Below are 20382 nucleotides of genomic sequence, written 5' to 3'. Positions count from 1 at the left end.
TCAGCTCAACTCTGCCTCAGGCTGTTTGTTTGTGTGCTTGTGTCTTGCTTCTATACCCTATTCCTATACTGCTAAATTCCTATACTGCTAAATTCCTATACTGCTAAAACTGTAATACACCAGTAATCACAAATCATACATTTTCTTCCAGAACCTGAAAGTAAAGGGACCCAAGGACTCTAAGGACTGTACCACAAATGTCACCATGGAAGGTAAGGAGATGCGTTCTCTAATAACTTTTTAAAAACTTTTGTGGATTTTACAGAGTAAGAAAAACACATAAATATAATAGATGTGTTCTGATCTAGATGTGTGTGTCTGAAGGTACTGAAGCTGCTATGGCTCTTTTAAAGGCCCAGTGCAGTCAATATTATGTTTTTCCTGTGTTTTAAATAATATTGTACAACAGCTGATTAAACTAACACTGTAAAAGTGTGGGAAAAAATGTATCTGTGTTATTTTCTAATAGTTGCTGGTTGAAAATACAATCTACACAGGGCGGGAGTTTTGACTTTCCATGGTGACATCACCATGCGTTGAATTGGTTTAATGTATCAATAACAAAGAGATTTCCAAACCTCTCTCTGGTAACAGTCTTTAGTTTGCCACTCCCCACCCCGAGACAGTCCTAGCAAACTTCTTGCTTGATAAATCGTTTTTTGCTTAAAAGCAATTTTTTCCCATTTGAATAGAAATCTATTACAGTAAGATACTCAATTGTTACCCAGAAATATTTTATATTGATATAAAACCGCTGCATTGGGCCTTTAACTTCTTTGAGCTAGGGGGCAGTGTTTGGATGAATGAGTTCCCAAAGTAAACTGCCTGTTACTCAGGCCTAGAAGCTAGGGTATGCATTGGTAGTAGAAAACATTCTAAAGATTCCAAAACTGTTAAAATAATGTCTATGAGTATAACAGAACGGATATAGCAGGTGAAAACCCGAGGACAATCCATCCAGAATTATTATTTTTTTCAGCTCACCTCTGATTACAATAGCTGGGAATGGGAATATAAAAAGGAAGTCCTCCCAGATTGCAGTCCCTAGGGCTTCCACTAGATGTCAACAGTCGTTAGAAAGAGTTTCAGGCTTGTTTTTTTGAAAGACTTTGTAGTTTTTCTAAGTGGATCCCCTTTTGGCTGTAGTGTTTGTAGCGCATTCCGATTAGTGCACGTGCTTCGTTATTTATCTCCGGTAACGATCTCCGGTATTCTTCGTCTTGAATTTTATATTTTATTTACATAATAGGGTACCTGAGGATTGATTAGGAACGTTTGACTTGTTTAGAAGAAGTTTATTGGTAACTTACGGGATTAATTTTGTATGCATTTTGAACGACGGAAACTGGTGGATTACTGAGTCAAGTGCGCCATTGAAACATACTTTTTTGGGGGATATAAAGAAGGACTTATGTAGCTGGGACCCTTGTGATTGCAACCAGATGAAGATCTTCAAAGGTAAGTGATTTATTTTATCGCTATTTCTGACTTTCGTGATGCATCTGCTTGGTTGGAAAATGTATGTAATGCTTTTGTGTGCAGTGCGCTGTCCTCAGATAATATAGCATGGTGTGCTTTCGCCATAAAGCCTTTTTGAAATCTGACAAAGCGCCTGGATTAACAAGAAGTTAAGCTTTTAAATTATGCATGACACTTGTATTTTCATGAATGTTTAATATTACGATTTCTGTAATTTGAATTTGGCGCTATGCAATTTCACAGAATGTTAGAGAGAGGGGGAGGGAGAGAGGGGGAGAGGGAGAGAGGGAGAGAGAGAGAGAGCTCTATCTCTCTCTGTGTTGTATATCCAGGACTGCTGATTGGCTTTGACGCACATGGACACCCTGGTTACTGAGGAGGAGCTGTCTGTCAGGTTGTCCCAGTGACCTTGATGGTTCCATCACAGGCACCCCACTGTGAAGCTCTATTGGTTACCTATAATCAGCATCTCTCACTTCTCCATCACTCCTCTAATCAGCATCCCTCATTCCACTTCTCCTCTCTTTCCTCTCACTTTGAACTGTGCTTCTATCAGCACTGCAGAGTTCCTGACTGAGTCCTTGGAGATGACGAGACTGAGACGAAGGCTGTTGAGTCAGTACAAAGCAGGAGCTGGGAGTTTTTTTGGGGAGGGGGAGAATAAGTAAGTGAAGTGTTAGTCAGAGATCATAAGCAGCTCATTATCAAAGCTTAGGATGTTCAGTCAACATGTCAACAGGGGCTTGGATTTCTCTGGCTTTTTTTTAGCATATTCTCCTGTCTATATTTTTCTCCATCTTGCAATCTCTCTCTCGGTTCTCACCCAGTCTGTCACAACACATCTCTCTTTCTGTCTCCGCTGCAATGCTTCCTGGGATATCAGCTTAGTGTCACAGATCTGGTTGGGTAACAGGATTGGCTCCTGAGATGTGAAAGAAGGAGAGGAAGAAGAAAGAGACAGAGACAGGTAACAACATCTCCACCCCGCTGATCCTCAACACTGGGGCCCAACAAGGGTGCGTTCTGAGCCCTCTCCTGTACTCCCTGTTCACCCACGACTGCGTGACCACGCACGCCTCCAACTCAATCATCAATTTTGCGGATGACACTACAGTGGTAGGCTTGATTACCAACAACAACGAGATGGCCTACAGGGAGGAGGTGTGGGCCCTTGGAGTGTGGTGTCAGGAAAATAACCTCACACTCAACGTCAACAAAACAAAAGAGATGATTGTGGACTTCAGGAAACAGCAGAGGGAGCACCCCCCTATCCACATCGACGGGACAGTAGTGGAGAGGGTACTACGTTTTAATTTCCTCATTGTACACATCACGGACAAACTGAATTGGTCCACCCACACAGACAGCGTTGAGAAGAAGGCGCAGTAGCGCCTCTTCAACCTCAGGAGGCTGAAGAAATTTGTCTTGTCACCAAAGCACTCACAAACTTCTACAGATGCACGATCGAGAGCATCCTGTCGGGCTGTATCACCGCCTGGTACGGCAACTGCTCCGACCACAACCGTAAGGCTCTCCAGAGGGTAGTGAGGTCTGCATCACCGGGGGCAAACTTCCTGCCCTCCAGGACACCTACACCACCCGATGTCACAGGAAGGCCATAAAGATCATCAAGGACAACAACCACCCGAGCCACTGCCTGTTCACCACGCTATCATCCAGAAGGCGAGGTCTGTACAGGTGCATCAAAGCAGGGACCGAGAGACTGAAAAACAGCTTCTATCTCAAGGCCACCACTAACATTGAGTGGCTGCTGCCAACACACTGACTCAACTCCAGCCACTTTAATAATTGGAATTGATGGGAATTGATGTTAAAATGTATCACTAGCCACTTTAAACCATGCTACTTAATATAATGTTTACATACGCTACATTACTCACCTCATATGTATATGTATATACTGTACTCTATATCATCTACTGCATCTTGCCATCTTTATGTAATACATGTATCACTAGCCACTTTAAACTATACCACTTTATGTTTATATACCCTACATTACTCATCTCATATGTATATACTGTACTCTATACCATCTACTGCATCTTGCCTATGCCGTTCTGTACCATCACACATTCATATATTTGTATGTACATATTCTTCATCCCTTTACACTTGTGTGTATAAGGTAGTAGTTGTGGAATTGTTAGGTTAGATTACTCGTTGGTTATTACTGCATTGTCGGAACTAGAAGCACAAGCATTTCGCTACACTCGCATTAACATCTGCGAACCATGTGTATGTGACAAATTTGATTTGATTTAAGAGAAGTTTAGGATATAAATGTGATTTGGAGTGTGTGTGCACACAAGTTTGCGTAGTTTCCGTAGTAGCAGAGTAAATCTGCAATGGAAGCAAACTGCTATTTAACCAATAAGGCTGCTCAGAGTGCTGCGAGGCACTGATGACAGCTTTGCACACTTGGCATTCTCTCTACCAGCTTCATGAGGTAGTCACCTGGAATGCTTTTCAATTAACAGGTGTGCCTTGTTAAAAGTTAATTTGTGGAATTTCTTTCCTTCAGTTGTGTTGTGACAAGGTAGGGGTGGTATACAGAAGATAGCCCTATTTGGTGAAAGACCAAGTCCATATTATGGCAAGAACAGCTCAAGTAAGCATAGAGAAATGACAGTCCATCATGGAAAAGTGGCTACTTTGAAGAGTCTAAAATATATGTTGAATTGTTTAACACCTTTTTTGGTTCTTACATGAATCCATATGTGTTATTTCATAGTTTTGATGTCTTCACTATTATTCTACAATGTAGAAAATAGTAAAAATAAAGAAAAACCCTAGAGAGAGAGAGAGAGAGAGAGTGTGTGTGTGTGTGTGTACACGTACAAACCCGACAAGGAATTACGTAAACCCTGTTACCATTGAGAGTCTATCATTGTGAAGTTGAGCCAAAGGGCTGCAAGTGTGTGAGAGCGAGCACGATCGACTGAGTGTGTGATATATCATTTGAAGAGCGGCGTGAGAACGAGAAATGTAGACCGGGTTAGAAAGTTGATCCTGTGGATTGAATGGGAAGGTTTCTGAACACAACCTTGTTCAGCAGGAAGTGAATAGCAGAGCTTAGAGGGAATGACATTAGTGTCTGTGTGTGTCCGTCTCTGCAGGTTAGCTGACACCTGAGATTGTGAATGATAGAATTGTCTGCCCCCTACCGCAAGAAACTTGTGCCCAGCCAAGCTTGTGATAGACTTTTTGACTTGTGTTTTTCTGCATTGTCTGTGTGCGTGCCAAACCAAATTGAGTGCCCTCTTCTTGTCTTTTCCCACAGCTCTCCTGTACAAGCCGATTGACCGTGTGACCAGAAGCACACTGGTTCTTCATGTGAGTACAGCCATGAGGGATTCCTGATCTGCCTAGAGACAAATGACAAGATTGGTTTAGAGGGGACCACAAGGGAGAGCTAGATTGAATAGATAGGACAAGATTGATACACCTCAGGGATTAAGAGTTAGTGCTGTCACGTTGTGTAGTCATGAGAAACACAGTGATGGAGCTGGGAGGAATTGAACTAGAAAGTCCCGAAGAGCTTAACAATGCAGCTTGGTTCTGGATCCACCTGCAAAGTCAAACCTTCTGCTGCTGAGAGGAAGTGTTCCATTCCATTTGCCAAACCTTTCCTCTGCACGGTGTATCGAAATGACATGCTGTTAGAAACAATATACTCTCCTTGGATGGGCTTCAACCAAGTGGAAAGCGGAAGCCGAGACGTCTCCTCCAGTCTAGCTCCCAGTGCATTTGATGAATAAGTTTTACATAAAGCTCGTGGAACCATGGCTAAACAAACACCAGTTGGTTTCCTACAAACAAAGGTCAGGCCAGATCATGCAAATCAGAGACACGGCCTGCGTCCCAAATGGCACCCTGTTTTCTATTTATTGCACTTTTGACCAGGGCCCATTGGGTTTGACCAGGGCCCATTGGGTTTGACCAGGGCCCATTGGGTTTGACCAGGGCCCATTGGGTTTGACCAGGGCCCATTGGGTTTGACAAGGGCCCATTGGGTTTGACCAGGGCCCATTGGGTTTGACCAGGGCCCATAGTGCAATATACAGTTGAAGTCAGAATTTTACACACTTAGGTTGGAGTCATTAAAACTTGTTTTTCAACCACTCCACAAATTTCTTGTTAACAAACTATAGTTTTGGCAAGTCGGTTAGGACATCTACTTTGTGCATGACACAATACATTTTTCCAACAATTGTTTGCAGACAGATTATTTAACTTATAATTCACTGTATCACAATTCCAGTGGGTCAGAAGTTTACATACACTAAGTTGACTGTGCCTTTAAGCAGCATGGAACATTCCAGAAAATGATGTCATGGCTTTAGAAGCTTCTGATAGGCTAATTGACATCATTTGAGTCAATTGGAGGAGTACCTGTGGATGTATTTTAAGGCCTACCTTCCAAACTCAGTGCCTCTTTGCTTCACATCATGGGAAATTCAAAATAAAATAAATTGTAGACCTCCACAAGTCTGGTTCATACTTGAAAGCAATTTCCAAACGCCTGAAGGTACCACGTTCATCTGTGCAAACAACAGTACGCAAGTATAAACACCATGGGACCACGCAGCCATCATACTGCTCAGGAAGGAGACGTGTCCTGTCTCCTAGAGATGAACGAACTTTGGTGCGAAAAGTGCAAATCAATCCCAGAACAACAGCAAATGACCGCAAAGTATCTATTTCCACAGTAAAACGAGTCTTATATCGACATAACCTAACAGGCTGCTCAGCAAGGAACAAGCCACTGCTCCAAAACTGCCATAAAAAAGCCAGACTACGGTTTGCAACTGCACATGGGGACAAAGATCGTACTTTTTGGAGAAATGTCCTCTGGTCTGATGAAACAAAAATAGAACTGTTTGGCCATAATAACCATCGTCATGTTTGGAGGAAAAAGGGGGTGGCTTGCAAGCCCGAAGAACACCATCCCAACCGTGAAGCACAGGGGTGGTAACATCATGTTGTGAGTGTGCTTTGCTGCAGGAGGGACTGGTGCACTTCACAAAATAGATGCCATCATGAAGAGGGACAATTGTGGATATATTGAAGCAACATCTCAAGACATCAGCCAGGAAGTTCAAGCTTGGTTGCAAATGGGTCTTCCAAGCATACTTCCAAAGTTGTGGAAAAATGGCTTAAGGACAACAAAGTCAAGGTATTGGAGTGGCCATCACAAAGCCCTGACCTCAATCCCATAGAAAATTTGTGGGCAGAACTGAAAAGTGTGTGCGAGCAAGGAGGCCTACAAACCTGACTCAGTTACACCAGCTCTGTCAGGAGGAATGGGCCAACATTCACCCAACTTATTGTGGGAAGCTTGTGGAAGACTACCCAAAATGTTTGACCCAAGTTAAACCATTTAAAGGCAATGCTACTAAATACTAATTAAGTGTATGTAAACTTCTGACCCACTGGTAATGTGATGACTGAAATACAATCTGAAATAAATAATTCTCTCTACTATTATTCTGACATTTCACATTCTTAATATAAAGTGGTGATCCTAACTGACCTAAAACAGGGACTTTTTACTAGGATTAAATGTCAGGAATTGTGAATAACTTCCTACTTCAACTGTATGTAGGGAATATGGTGCCGTTTGGGGCACAGCCACAGAGGTGAAGGTTTCTGTATTATAGTCTGTTATATACTGTACAAAGACATGCACTGTACCATCTGCTCAACCTTCCACAGGTTGTCACAATAAATTAACTGAGGTGTGCTGACGAGGCATAAATCAGCCAATTGGCTTTTCTTTCACACGCTCCTCTGAAAAAAGTATTTTAGTGACGCTGAGATAATAAGATATTAGCAATGTGGAGGCAGACTGTCTCAGCTATTAGGTAGCACTTTAAAAGTAAAATAATTAGTTTTGCCCACTGTTCCATCAAGGAGAGATTCTCATTTGCTTTTATTAGAGGAAAAGATTTGTTAGAAAACCCAGCCAAATATCCAAATAGTCCAATTAATCAAAATGGATAAGTAGATCTGGTATTATAGGTTTAAAAACACCTGCACATTGACTATCCTTAGACAATCATTTGAATGGATGGGGGTGTCTATGTTTTTAAATTGGGGTCTCTGTGACTATTTGAGAGTTGCAGGCAGAGAATGGCGTGTGTAATATCTAATGGTCTCTCTCTGTGTGTGTTATAATAGGACCTGCTGAAGCACACCCCTAAGGACCACCCAGACTTCCCCCTGCTGCAGGACGCTCTGAGGATCTCCCAGAACTTCCTGTCCTCCATCAACGAAGAGATCGACCCCCGCAGGACCGCCATCACCACGCCTAAGGGAGAGGTGGGGTCTCACACACACACACACACACACACCGTTGTGACAGACTACCTAATGCTTTTCAGCAATTCATGTTGTAACCTTGGGGAAGTGTGTCAATGTATTTGTAAATTGTGTTTTGGGGTCAGAAAGAAACCGACAGTGTCTCTCCTCCTCCTGCCCTCACCCTCAATCTCTTCATTATCAGCCGCCTCTATCTAGGGTTGTTTGATGTTTCCCTCTTTCTAACACTACCTTTGTTTCGTTCTGTCATTTTTTTCTGCTTTTCTCCTCTTAATGCTCCTCTGAGTTTAGGCTTTTTACATTCTCTGCCTGCAAAGTCCTTCCTCTCTCCCATCCTTTTTCCCTCTCTTCCGCTCTCTCCCCCTCTCCTCCTTTCTCCCTCCATATCTAAACCCCCTCCTTTGTGCTTTCCTCCCTCCACCCCTCTCTTTCTATCCCTCTCTCCTCCCATCTCTTACTCACTCTCCCTCTATCCCTCTCTCTATATCCCTATTCCATTCAGTCAGCTCAGTTTTTAGCCTCCCAGTCAGTTCTCCATTCATTGTCTGTGCTACCAGAAATGAAAAACTGTCTCTGCCGTCTTCGGCTCACACTTTTCCGATTTACTCCAGTTCTGGTTTAGCTCGGCCTTATTTTAGGTTTCCTAGTTGGCTCGCTAGAGATGGACAGTGTTTTGAGAGATGGACAGATGCAGAGAGGGAAAGGGGGCAGTGTTTTGAGAGATGGACAGATGCAGAGAGGGAAAGGGGGCAGTGTTTTGAGAGATGGACAGATGCAGAGAGGGAAAGGGGGCAGTGTTTTGAGAGATGGACAGATGTAGAGAGGGAAAGGGGCAGTGTTTTGAGAGATGGACAGATGCAGAGAGGGAAAGGGGGCAGTGTTTTGAGAGATGGACAGATGCAGAGAGGGAAAGGGGGCAGTGTTTTAAGAGATGGACAGATGCAGAGAGGGAAAGGGGGCAGTGTTTTGAGAGATGGACAGATGCAGAGAGGGAAAGGGGGCAGTGTTTTGAGAGATGGACAGATGCAGAGAGGGAAAGGGGGCAGTGTTTTGAGAGATGGACAGATGCAGAGAGGGAAAGGGGGCAGTGTTTTGAGTTCTTAGTGTCTTATTTAGCTGATGATTGACACAACTGTCATGGAGAATGTAGACAGCAAGAAAATATAGACAACAAGTGATGTTCTTTCATATTGCTGAACTCTGACCTATACCTCCTACAGTACATCCTGTCTATTTAACTGTGTGTGATAGGCAGTATTCCTCAGACTAGGCCCAGGGCTCAGAACAGGAAGTGAATGTTTACAGTTAGGTCAGCTGCCCCGTGCAGTGCGTGCCACAGGAAGTGATGTCATGGAGTTTCTCTCCCTGGTAGGCTCGTCAGCTGGTGAAGGATGGTTTCCTGGTGGAGATGTCAGAAGGTTCCAGGAAACTGCGCCACGTCTTCCTCTTTACAGACCTGCTGCTCTGTGCCAAAATGAAGAAGACCTCTGCAGGGTAGGTCAACACATACTCATGCACATTCAGGCATAAACATACCCACTGTGCTATTCACTGTGCATATTACATAATACACTCTTAAGTGGTCTCCAGTGTGAGTTGATGAGTGTTTTCATTCTGTTCTGTTGACGGGTGGGTGGGTGAGCAGAGCGGCTGGTTGAGGCCATAGCCCATCAGTGCAGGCCAGTGTGAGTTGATGAGTGTTTTCATTCTGTTCTGTTGACGGGTGGGTGGGTGAGCAGAGCGGCTGGTTGAGGCCATAGCCCATCAGTGCAGGCCAGTGTGAGTTGATGAGTGTTTTTCATTCAGTTCTGTTGATGGGTGGGTGGGTGGGTGAGCAGAGCGGCTGGTTGAGGCCATAGCCCATCAGTGCAGGCCAGTGTGTGTGACTGGAGAGAGAATAAGTCGTACATATTAACACTAAGACTCTTCTCCTCCGCCTCACTGTGAGAGAATAAACTCCCCATAATAACGTCTCCCTTCATCCCTCTAGCCCTTTCTCTCCAGTGAAGCTACCACAGGTCCATTTGATAGGAGAGAGAGCGAAAGCAAGAGATACATAGTTAGTGATACAGGGCACATTCTCCAATAGGCTCTCCTTAAATGAGGCAGACTGATAGCTTATCCTGTATTCCTACAGAATTCTAATAGGGTTGATCAGGTTTTATGGGGTCCTGTCAGCTCTGCTGTGGCAGTGTATGAAGTATGACAACAGTGTATCAGTGTATGAAATATGACAACTGTGTATGAAGTATGACTTTATCAGTGTATGAAGTATGACACCAGTGTATCAGTGTATGAAATCTGACAACAGTGCATGAAGTATGACAGTGTATCAGTGTATGAAGTATGACAACAGTGTATCAGTGTATGAAATATGACAACAGTGCATGAAGTATGACAGTGTATCAGTGTATGAAATATGACAACAGTGTATCAGTGTATGAAGTATGACAACAGTGTATCAGTGTATGAAGTATGACAACAGTGTATCAGGATGAATAACAGCCCTGCTCTGAAGGGATTATCTCTCACTGCGATTATTATTTCCTCTGTTTTGTAACTCCCAAGTGTTGTTTGATGTCATAATAAAAAGGAAGACAGTCTGGTGCTGTTGACTATTGTGGAGAAAGGGTTTAGAGTAGTGAATGAAGGGCTTGTATAGTGCTGAGTATGAAGCAATTGACTTAGTGGATATCTGGATGTTAGGAAATACATAGCATGCAGCAAGGCGTGCATTTCAGTCTGGTCTCAATCTGGTGTTTGGGCCTGGGGGGGGTGTGTGTGTGTGTGTGTGTGTGTGTGTGTGTGTGTAAATTGATGGGAATGACAGCATACACGTCCATAGATGAAGTGTTTTATTTACAGGATTGCCTACCATGACCCAAAATGTCATTTTCCTGTCGGCACGGTTAACATTGTTTGCCAGGTTAGGGTTGATTATGATTGACAGTCGCTGCTTCCTGCTACCTAACCGTGTGAAGGACATACAGGCAACTGGCATTGTCAAGGTTACCACCAAATCAATCTGTTGTCTGTAGCTTTAGCTTTTTGTCTCTGTGTCCCTAATGGAAACTTATTCCCTGTATAGTGCACTAATTTTGACCAGAGCCTTTATGGGCCTTGGCCAAAAGTAGTGTGCAACATATCGAATAGGGTAGCATTTGTGACCCAGCCTATGTGTCCTCTGGTCTGGACTTTAACACCACAGGATTAGGCCAGCAGCCAGATAAAACAAGCGATCCAACTGATAGCTAATCATCAGTATTAACTCACTGTGAAACCTTAATACCGTTCAATACATCTATATCTACTCAGTCATTGTGGATTATTGTTTCTATTGATTTCAAAGCCCTGTTTCTCCTCTTAAATAATTGCTGTATACCATTAATATACCAGCCTTTCCCAAAGTATTCACATGAACCAGAGGTACATTAATGTGTGATTATGGTCAATTACGGCTGTGAAAAGCTCATTTGGGAGCTTGAAATTACGGAGATTAGGTATGTAGATTTTATTCAACAGCAGCAATGCCAATCTTGGTCCCTCTAATCATCTCTACCTCAGTCTGTAATAGAGACAGTGTTTATTCACATCAGCCTAAACACTGCTGGGGATTTTAAACAGTGCATCAATACAGATACATATCTTAGAGGACAACAATACAACACCATGGACTACACTGAGACAAAGTGGGTTAGGGTTCCCACTGCTGGAGGATCAATACAGATACATATCTTAGAGGACAACAATACAACACCATGGACTACACTGAGACAAAGTGGGTTAGGGTTCCCACTGCTGGAGGATCAATACAGATACATATCTTAGAGGACAACAATACAACACCATGGACTACACTGAGACAAAGTGGGTTAGGGTTCCCACTGCTGGAGGATCAATACAGATACATATCTTAGAGGACAACAATATAACACCATGGACTACACTGAGACAAAGTGGGTTAGGGTTCCCACTGCTGGGGAATCAATACAGATACATATCTTAGAGGACAACAATATAACACCATGGACTACACTGAGACAAAGTGGGTTAGGGTTCCCACTGCTGGAGGATCAATACAGATACATATCTTAGAGGACAACAATACAACACCATGGACTACACTGAGACAAAGTGGGTTAGGGTTCCCACTGCTGGAGGATCAATACAGATACATATCTTAGAGGACAACAATACAACACCATGGACTACACTGAGACAAAGTGGGTTAGGGTTCCCACTGCTGGAGGATCAATACAGATACATATCTTAGAGGACAACAATACAACACCATGGACTACACTGAGACAAAGTGGGTTAGGGTTCCCACTGCTGGAGGATCAATACAGATACATATCTTAGAGGACAACAATACAACACCATGGACTATACTGAGACAAAGTGGGTTAGGGTTCCCACTGCTGGAGGATCAATACAGATACATATCTTAGAGGACAACAATACAACACCATGGACTACACTGAGACAAAGTGGGTTAGGGTTCCCACTGCTGGAGGATCAATACAGATACATATCTTAGAGGACAACAATACAACACCATGGACTACACTGAGACAAAGTGGGTTAGGGTTCCCACTGCTGGAGGATCAATACAGATACATATCTTAGAGGACAACAATACAACACCATGGACTACACTGAGACAAAGTGGGTTAGGGTTCCCACTGCTGGAGGATCAATACAGATACATATCTTAGAGGACAACAATATAACACCACGGACTATACTGAGACAAAGTGGGTTAGGGTTCCCACTGCTGGAGGATCAATACAGATACATATCTTAGAGGACAACAATACAACACCATGGACTACACTGAGACAAAGTGGGTTAGGGTTCCCACTGCTGGAGGATCAATACAGATACATATCTTAGAGGACAACAATACAACACCATGGACTACACTGAGACAAAGTGGGTTAGGGTTCCCACTGCTGGAGGATCAATACAGATACATATCTTAGAGGACAACAATACAACACCATGGACTACACTGAGACAAAGTGGGTTAGGGTTCCCACTGCTGGAGGATCAATACAGATACATATCTTAGAGGACAACAATACAACACCATGGACTATACTGAGACAAAGTGGGTTAGGGTTCCCACTGCTGGAGGATCAATACAGATACATATCTTAGAGGACAACAATACAACACCATGGACTACACTGAGACAAAGTGGGTTAGGGTTCCCACTGCTGGAGGATCAATACAGATACATATCTTAGAGGACAACAATACAACACCATGGACTACACTGAGACAAAGTGGGTTAGGGTTCCCACTGCTGGAGGATCAATACAGATACATATCTTAGAGGACAACAATACAACACCATGGACTACACTGAGACAAAGTGGGTTAGGGTTCCCACTGCTGGAGGATCAATACAGATACATATCTTAGAGGACAACAATACAACACCATGGACTACACTGAGACAAAGTGGGTTAGGGTTCCCACTGCTGGAGGATCAATACAGATACATATCTTAGAGGACAACAATACAACACCATGGACTACACTGAGACAAAGTGGGTTAGGGTTCCCACTGCTGGAGGATCAATACAGATACATATCTTAGAGGACAACAATATAACACCATGGACTACACTGAGACAAAGTGGGTTAGGGTTCCCACTGCTGGAGGATCAATACAGATACATATCTTAGAGGACAACAATACAACACCATGGACTACACTGAGACAAAGTGGGTTAGGGTTCCCACTGCTGGAGGATCAATACAGATACATATCTTAGAGGACAACAATACAACACCATGGACTACACTGAGACAAAGTGGGTTAGGGTTCCCACTGCTGGAGGATCAATACAGATACATATCTTAGAGGACAACAATATAACACCATGGACTACACTGAGACAAAGTGGGTTAGGGTTCCCACTGCTGGAGGATCAATACAGATACATATCTTAGAGGACAACAATACAACACCATGGACTACACTGAGACAAAGTGGGTTAGGGTTCCCACTGCTGGAGGATCAATACAGATACATATCTTAGAGGACAACAATATAACACCATGGACTACACTGAGACAAAGTGGGTTAGGGTTCCCACTGCTGGGGAATCAATACAGATACATATCTTAGAGGACAACAATATAACACCATGGACTACACTGAGACAAAGTGGGTTAGGGTTCCCACTGCTGGGGAATCAATACAGATACATATCTTAGAGGACAACAATATAACACCATGGACTACACTGAGACAAAGGGTTTGCTTACAAAGGAACAAAGGGGGATCTCACCCTGTATTAAGGAGGAGTGGAGCTCTCATAAAAAATGGAGGGATGTGTGCAGGCGAATGAGGGGGTGGGAGTGAGGGTACATATTGGGATGAAGAGACAAAACAAGAGAGAGGTATTTGCGATCTACATCCTTATATAGTTCAATACAGCCAAAACACTTCACTCTATTTTCTTAAAACTGCATGGTTGGTTAAGTAAGGGCTTGTAAGTGAGCATTTCATGGTAAGGTCTAATACCTGTTGTATTCGGCGCATGTGACAAATACATTTTGATTTGAACACTCAAGTTATTTAACTAACCAAAAAATAATAATAATCTAAAAAGAGAAGTCGTTTGTTGTGCTGTATTTTACTTCAGGGTTAAAACAGGCCATGGTATTTAGTTTTGTTGTCATATTTCCCATCCCATCATTTTTGATGAGGTTTGCACCAATTGGAGGCTTAATGTATTCCTGTGTTAATGAGTGTACGATCCTGCCTTCAGGAATGATAATGGTAATGAAAGCTCGTTAAAGGGAATACAAATACTCCCAACACCATTACATCTCTAACACTATTAAAGCCAAAAATATGGTCCGAGGCACCGGATGGATGGTGTGACGCAATTGCAGAGCCTCCGGAGGCATGCATATAACGACAGTATTTCCTCATTGTCTTTGTACCTCCAGGCTCCTCTAAAAGATATTAATGATATTGAGCTCGCTCCACCTCTTTCTCTTTGTTGCTCTCTTTGTCCCGCTCGCTCGCTCTCTCTCTCTCTCTCTCTCTCTCTCTCTCTCTCTCTCTCTCTCTCTCTCTCGCTCTCTTTGTCGCTCTCTTTCTCTCTTTGTCTCGCTCTCTCTCTTTGTCTTGCTCTCTCTCTCTTGTGTCTCTCTCTCTCTTTGTCTCTCTCTCTCTTTGTCTCACGCTCTCTCTCTTTGTCTCGCTCTCTCTCTCTTTGTCTCGCTCTCTCTCTCTCTTTGTCTCGCTCTCTCTCTTTTTGTCTCGCTCTCTCTCTTTTTGTCTCGCTCTCTCTCTCTTTGTCTCGCTCTCTCTTTGTCTCGCTCTCTCTCTCTTTGTCTTGCTCTCTCTCTCTTTGTCTCGCTCTCTCACTCTTTATCTCGCTCTCTCACTCTTTGTCTCGCTCTCTCACTCTTTGTCTTGCTCTCTCACTCTTTCTCTCTCTCACTCTTTGTCTCTCTTTGTCTCTCTCTCACTCTCTAGGAGACAACAGCAGTATGAGTGTAAATGGTACATCCCCCTGGCAGACTTGACCTTCCAGTTGCTGGATGACTCAGATGTCTGCCCCCACATCCAGGTGCTGCCTGAACATGAGATAGAGGAAATAAAGATCAAGATCTCAGTCATCAAGAGTGACATCCAGAAGGAGAAGGTGATTATTTTGTTTGTTTATTTTTTTGTTTCTTTCTATTTAGCCAGGTAAGTCTTTAAGAAGATTGTTATTTAAACTAAACCTAATATTTCCTCATTGATCCAAAATGAATCCAAAATGGCGGTGATGCGGCCCTTCCTCTGCCTCCCACTGTGTCAGGTCATGGTCAGGGCTCCAGTCTCTTAAGACCAGACCCCCTATTCCAGTAGGACACTGTGGATGAACAGTCTCCTGCCCAGCCCGGGCCCCCAGGTCTGCGCTGGGTTCCCTGGGTATGTCCATCCCAGGAGCCCTAGGGTCTGTGTTTCTTACTTTTTCCATTAGAACCTGCCTGCCTGGCTGTGTGATTAAGGCTGGGTTCCTCTGGCCTCATCACGCTACTGTTATAGTATTGGAGAAGTTCCCCTCACTGTTTCCCTTAGAGAGGTCGGCCGGGGACGAGAGGTCTTTGTGTCTGAGCCACACCCACAAAAAGAGAAAGCTCATCTGGACAGAGTCAGCACTTTACTGTATGTACAGTGCGTTCGGAAAGAATTCCGAATTTTTCCACATTTTGTTACGTTACAGCCTTATTCTAAAATGGATTAAACATTTTGGACACAATACCCCATGATGACAAAGCTAAAACAGGTTATATTATTTAAATTAAATAAATACCTTATTTACATAAGTATTCAGACCCTTTGTTATGAGACTCGAATTTGAGCTCAGGTGCATCCTGTTTCCATTGATCATCCTTTAGATGTTTCTACAACTTGATTGGAGTCCACCTGTGGTAAATTCAATTAATTGGAAAAGCACACACCTGTCTATATAAGGTCCCACAGTTGACAGTGCATGTCAGAGCAAAAAAACAAACCATGAGGTCGTAGGAATTGTCCTTAGAGCTCCGAGACAGGATTGTGTCGAGGCACAAATCTGGGGAAGGGTGCCAAAACATTTCTGCAGCATTGAAGGTCCCCAAGAACAAAGAGGCCTCCATCATTCTTAAATGGAATAAGTTTGGAACCACCAAGACTCTTCCTAGAGCTGGCCACAAACTGAGCAATCAGGGTAGAAGGTCCTTGGCCATAGAGGTGACCAAGAACCGGATGGTTACTCTGACAGATCTCCAGAGTTCCTCTGTGGAGAAGGGAGAACCTTCCAGAAAGACAGCTATCTCTGCAGCACTCCACCAATCAGGCCTTTAGGGTAGAGTGGCCAGACGGTAACCACTCCTCAGTAAAAGGCACATGACAGCCCGCTTGGAGTTTGCCAAAAGGCACCTAAATGACTCAGACATGAAACAAGGTTCTCTGGTCTGATGAAACCAAGATTGAACTCCTTGGCCTAAATGCCAAGCGTCACGTCTGGAGGAAACCTGGCACCATCCCTACGGAGAATCATGGTGGTGGCAGAATCATGCTGTGGGGGATGTTTTTCAGCAGGAGGGACTGGGAGACTAGTCAGGATCGAGCAAAAGATGAACGGTGAAATATGAAAGTACAAACATCCTTGAGGAAAACCTGCTCCAGAGCGCTCAGGACCACAGACTGGGGCGGAAATTCACCTTCCAACAGGACAACAACCCTAAGCACACAGCCAAGACAATGCAGGAGTCTCTGAATGTCCTTGAGTGGCCCAGCCAGAGCCTGGACTTGAGCCCGATTGAACCCGATCTCTGGAGAGACCTGAAAATAGCTGTACAGTGATGCTCCCCATTCAACCTGACAGAGCTTGAGAGGATCTGCAGAGAAGAAGGGGATAAACTCCCCAAATAGAGGTGTGCCAAGCTTGTAGCATCACACCCAAGAAGACTTGAGGCTGTAATCACTGCCAAGATATAGGTGTGTTGACTGTGATAGAGGCACTGATTATGAGCTGTCTTGTTTGCTAAATGGACAAATTAGGTACGCAGTGGCATGGTGCATATAGTCATAGAAGCACAGTGACATATGCCTCAATACAGTCATATCTGTGGCTTATTGGAGGTGTGACTTTCAGTTAGTTATTTTTGGCATACCATCCCATGAGAGTGAATGTCATTCCAGTTCATCTGAATGTCATTCCAGTGCACTGCTTGCTATGAATTCTGCCTGGTGGTGTTTTCATGTTTAGGTAAAAAAAAAAGGATGTCCTGTTTGTTTGTGTGTGTGTAGAAAGCGCTGAAGGGCCAGAGTCGTAATGTGGAGCGTCTGAGGAAGAAGATGAACGAGCAGGAGTCCTGGCTGCTGTTACACTCTCCCACCATCCCCTTCCGCATCCACAACAAACACGGCAAGGTAAACTACTGCTGCCTTAACACTGGCCCTGGATCAGATCTATTTTGAGCGATTAGTGCTTTTTGAGGTCGTTTTGGTTAGATTATCTAAAAAAATAATGTTTTGTTTCATGGGCTTTCAAAAGGGCCGACAGTTGCCCATCCCTGACTTACAACATGTATTTTCAGGTAGAGATAGCTCGCGAAGCAACTGCTCTCTGTCTCTGTGGCTACCCAGACCGGACCAGAAGGTGTGCAATGAATTATGGACTTTGTTGTTAATTACCATGTTTTCTGAGCTAAAGTATGTTGAATATTGGCCTGTTGGAAACTTTAGGTTACGTTATGTAACCCCGGTCCTCTGAAAGAGATGAGTGCAACGTCTCACTATGGGATACGCCCTCTTTTGCAAGTCATTTGTTGAAGCCTTATTCAATCATGCCTAACAGGCCAATCAGAGCTTTATTGGTGTATGGCATGCACATCTATATAACACCCTGTGGTTTCCTCATTCTAAGAACTACCTCTTACACAAGTCTATTGAGATGTCTCTTACAGAGAATCAGGGTTACAGACTGTCACACCAAAGTTCTCTTTCAGTCGACTCGGTTCGACATCTCACTATGGGACACTTGCAAAACGCCCTGATTGCCAATAGCTTGTTTCCTGAGAAGCCTGTTGTGGTACATGGTAATCTACCTGATCCAGCCTACTCAGCTCCAGGGTGCGCTGGGGAGGGTGCAGTAGCATCCAGGAGATAGAACCTCACAAAGGAGTGAGGGGAAGCTAAACTAGCCATCGTACAATTCTCTAAGACGGAGATGCCTCTGTACAGTGCCCGTGACATGGCAATTCCTCTAGTGCAGGTAGTCCCAAAAGTTTTCTAACAGTCCATTTATATTTTCCAACGGGGCTATACATTTGGGTGAGGTTTTTTTCTCGCCTGAGTAGCCTCGTTTCACTGCCAAAAAATCGAATTAAACCATTTAGTGTTCAGTGAAATAACAACACAATGTCAAATACAGGTAGCCTAGTCAAATAATCACATTAACCGTTACTTTCTCATGGGAAACCATCTCTCTTGCTCAGACATTGAGAAACAAAACATGACAATATGAAAAATAAGCCATGGGAGTTTTTTGAGCGAGAATAAAGACGACTTTCAAGTAGTAAGACATGTAGAAAAGAAACAGATACCATTTAATAAGAAGGGGCTAGAAACATCATATAGTGCCTTGCGAAAGTATTCGGCCCCCTTGAACTTTGCGACCTTTTGCCACATTTCAGGCTTCAAACATAAAGATATAAAACTGTATTTTTTTGTGAAGAATCAACAACAAGTGGGACACAATCATGAAGTGGAACGACATTTATTGGATATTTCAAACTTTTTTAACAAATCAAAAACTGAAAAATTGGCCGTGCAAAATTATTCAGCCCCTTTACTTTCAGTGCAGCAAACTCTCTCCAGAAGTTCAGTGAGGATCTCTGAATGATCCAATGTTGACCTAAATGACTAATGATGATAAATACAATCCACCTGTGTGTAATCAAGTCTCCGTATAAATGCACCTGCACTGTGATAGTCTCAGAGGTCCGTTAAAAGCGCAGAGAGCATCGTGAAGAACAAGGAACACACCAGGCAGGTCCGAGATACTGTTGTGAAGAAGTTTAAAGACGGATTTGGATACAAAAAGATTTCCCAAGCTTTAAACATCCCAAGGAGCACTGTGCAAGCGATAATATTGAAATGGAAGGAGTATCAGACCACTGCAAATCTAACAAGACCTGGCCGTCCCTCTAAACTTTCAGCTCATACAAGGAGAAGACTGATCAGAGATGCAGCCAAGAGGCCCATGATCACTCTGGATGAACTGCAGAGATCTACAGCTGAGGTGGGAGACTCTGTCCATAGGACAACAATCAGTCGTATATTGCACAAATCTGGCCTTTATGGAAGAGTGGCAAGAAGAAAGCCATTTCTTAAAGATATCCATAAAAAGTGTAGGTTAAAGTTTGCCACAAGCCACATGGGAGACACACCAAACATGTGGAAGAAGGTGCTCTGGTCAGATGAAACCAAAATTGAACTTTTTGGCAACAATGCAAAACGTTATGTTTGGCGTAAAAGCAACACAGCTCATCACCCTGAACACACTATCCCCACTGTCAAACATGGTGGTGGCAGCATCATGGTTTGGGCCTGCTTTTCTTCAGCAGGGACAGGGAAGATGGTTAAAATTGATGGGAAGATGGATGGAGCCAAATACAGGACCATTCTGGAAGAAAACCTGATGGAGTCTGCAGAAGACCTGAGACTGGGACGGAGATTTGTCTTCCAACAAGACAATGATCCAAAACATAAGGCAAAATCTACAATGGAATGGTTCAAAAATAAACATATCCAGGTGTTAGAATGGCCAAGTCAAAGTCCAGACCTGAATCCAATCGAGAATCTGTGGAAAGAACTGAAAACTGCTGTTCACAAATGCTCTCCATCCAACCTCACTGAGCTCGAGCTGTTTTGCAAGGAGGAATGGAAAAGATTTCAGTCTCTCGATGTGCAAAACTGATAGAGACATACCCCAAGCGACTTACAGCTCTAATCGCAGCAAAAGGTGGCGCTACAAAGTATTAACTTAA

The 20382-nt window shown here is 43.5% G+C and overlaps 1 protein-coding gene across 5 annotated transcripts in view; it reads left to right on the top strand.

Annotated features, from left to right (window-relative positions):
• The window catches only part of LOC139418250 (active breakpoint cluster region-related protein-like), a 258195-nt gene that overhangs the window by 135806 nt on the left and 102007 nt on the right, over positions 1-20382 (top strand). For all 5 annotated transcript variants that reach the window (XM_071167563.1, XM_071167561.1, XM_071167560.1 and 2 more), the window contains 6 exons: positions 152-212; positions 4784-4836; positions 7684-7824; positions 9197-9318; positions 15332-15500; positions 17639-17761. In XM_071167563.1, coding sequence (XP_071023664.1) covers positions 152-212; positions 4784-4836; positions 7684-7824; positions 9197-9318; positions 15332-15500; positions 17639-17761 — 669 coding nt within the window. The remainder of the gene's footprint in view (positions 1-151; positions 213-4783; positions 4837-7683; positions 7825-9196; positions 9319-15331; positions 15501-17638; positions 17762-20382) is intronic.

This window comes from Oncorhynchus clarkii, chromosome 10 (genome assembly GCF_045791955.1).
Source record: "Oncorhynchus clarkii lewisi isolate Uvic-CL-2024 chromosome 10, UVic_Ocla_1.0, whole genome shotgun sequence".
NCBI lineage: Eukaryota > Metazoa > Chordata > Actinopteri > Salmoniformes > Salmonidae > Oncorhynchus > Oncorhynchus clarkii.
The sequence above is the reverse complement of the archived record's forward strand: the minus strand, read 5'-3'. Positions and strand labels throughout refer to the sequence as shown.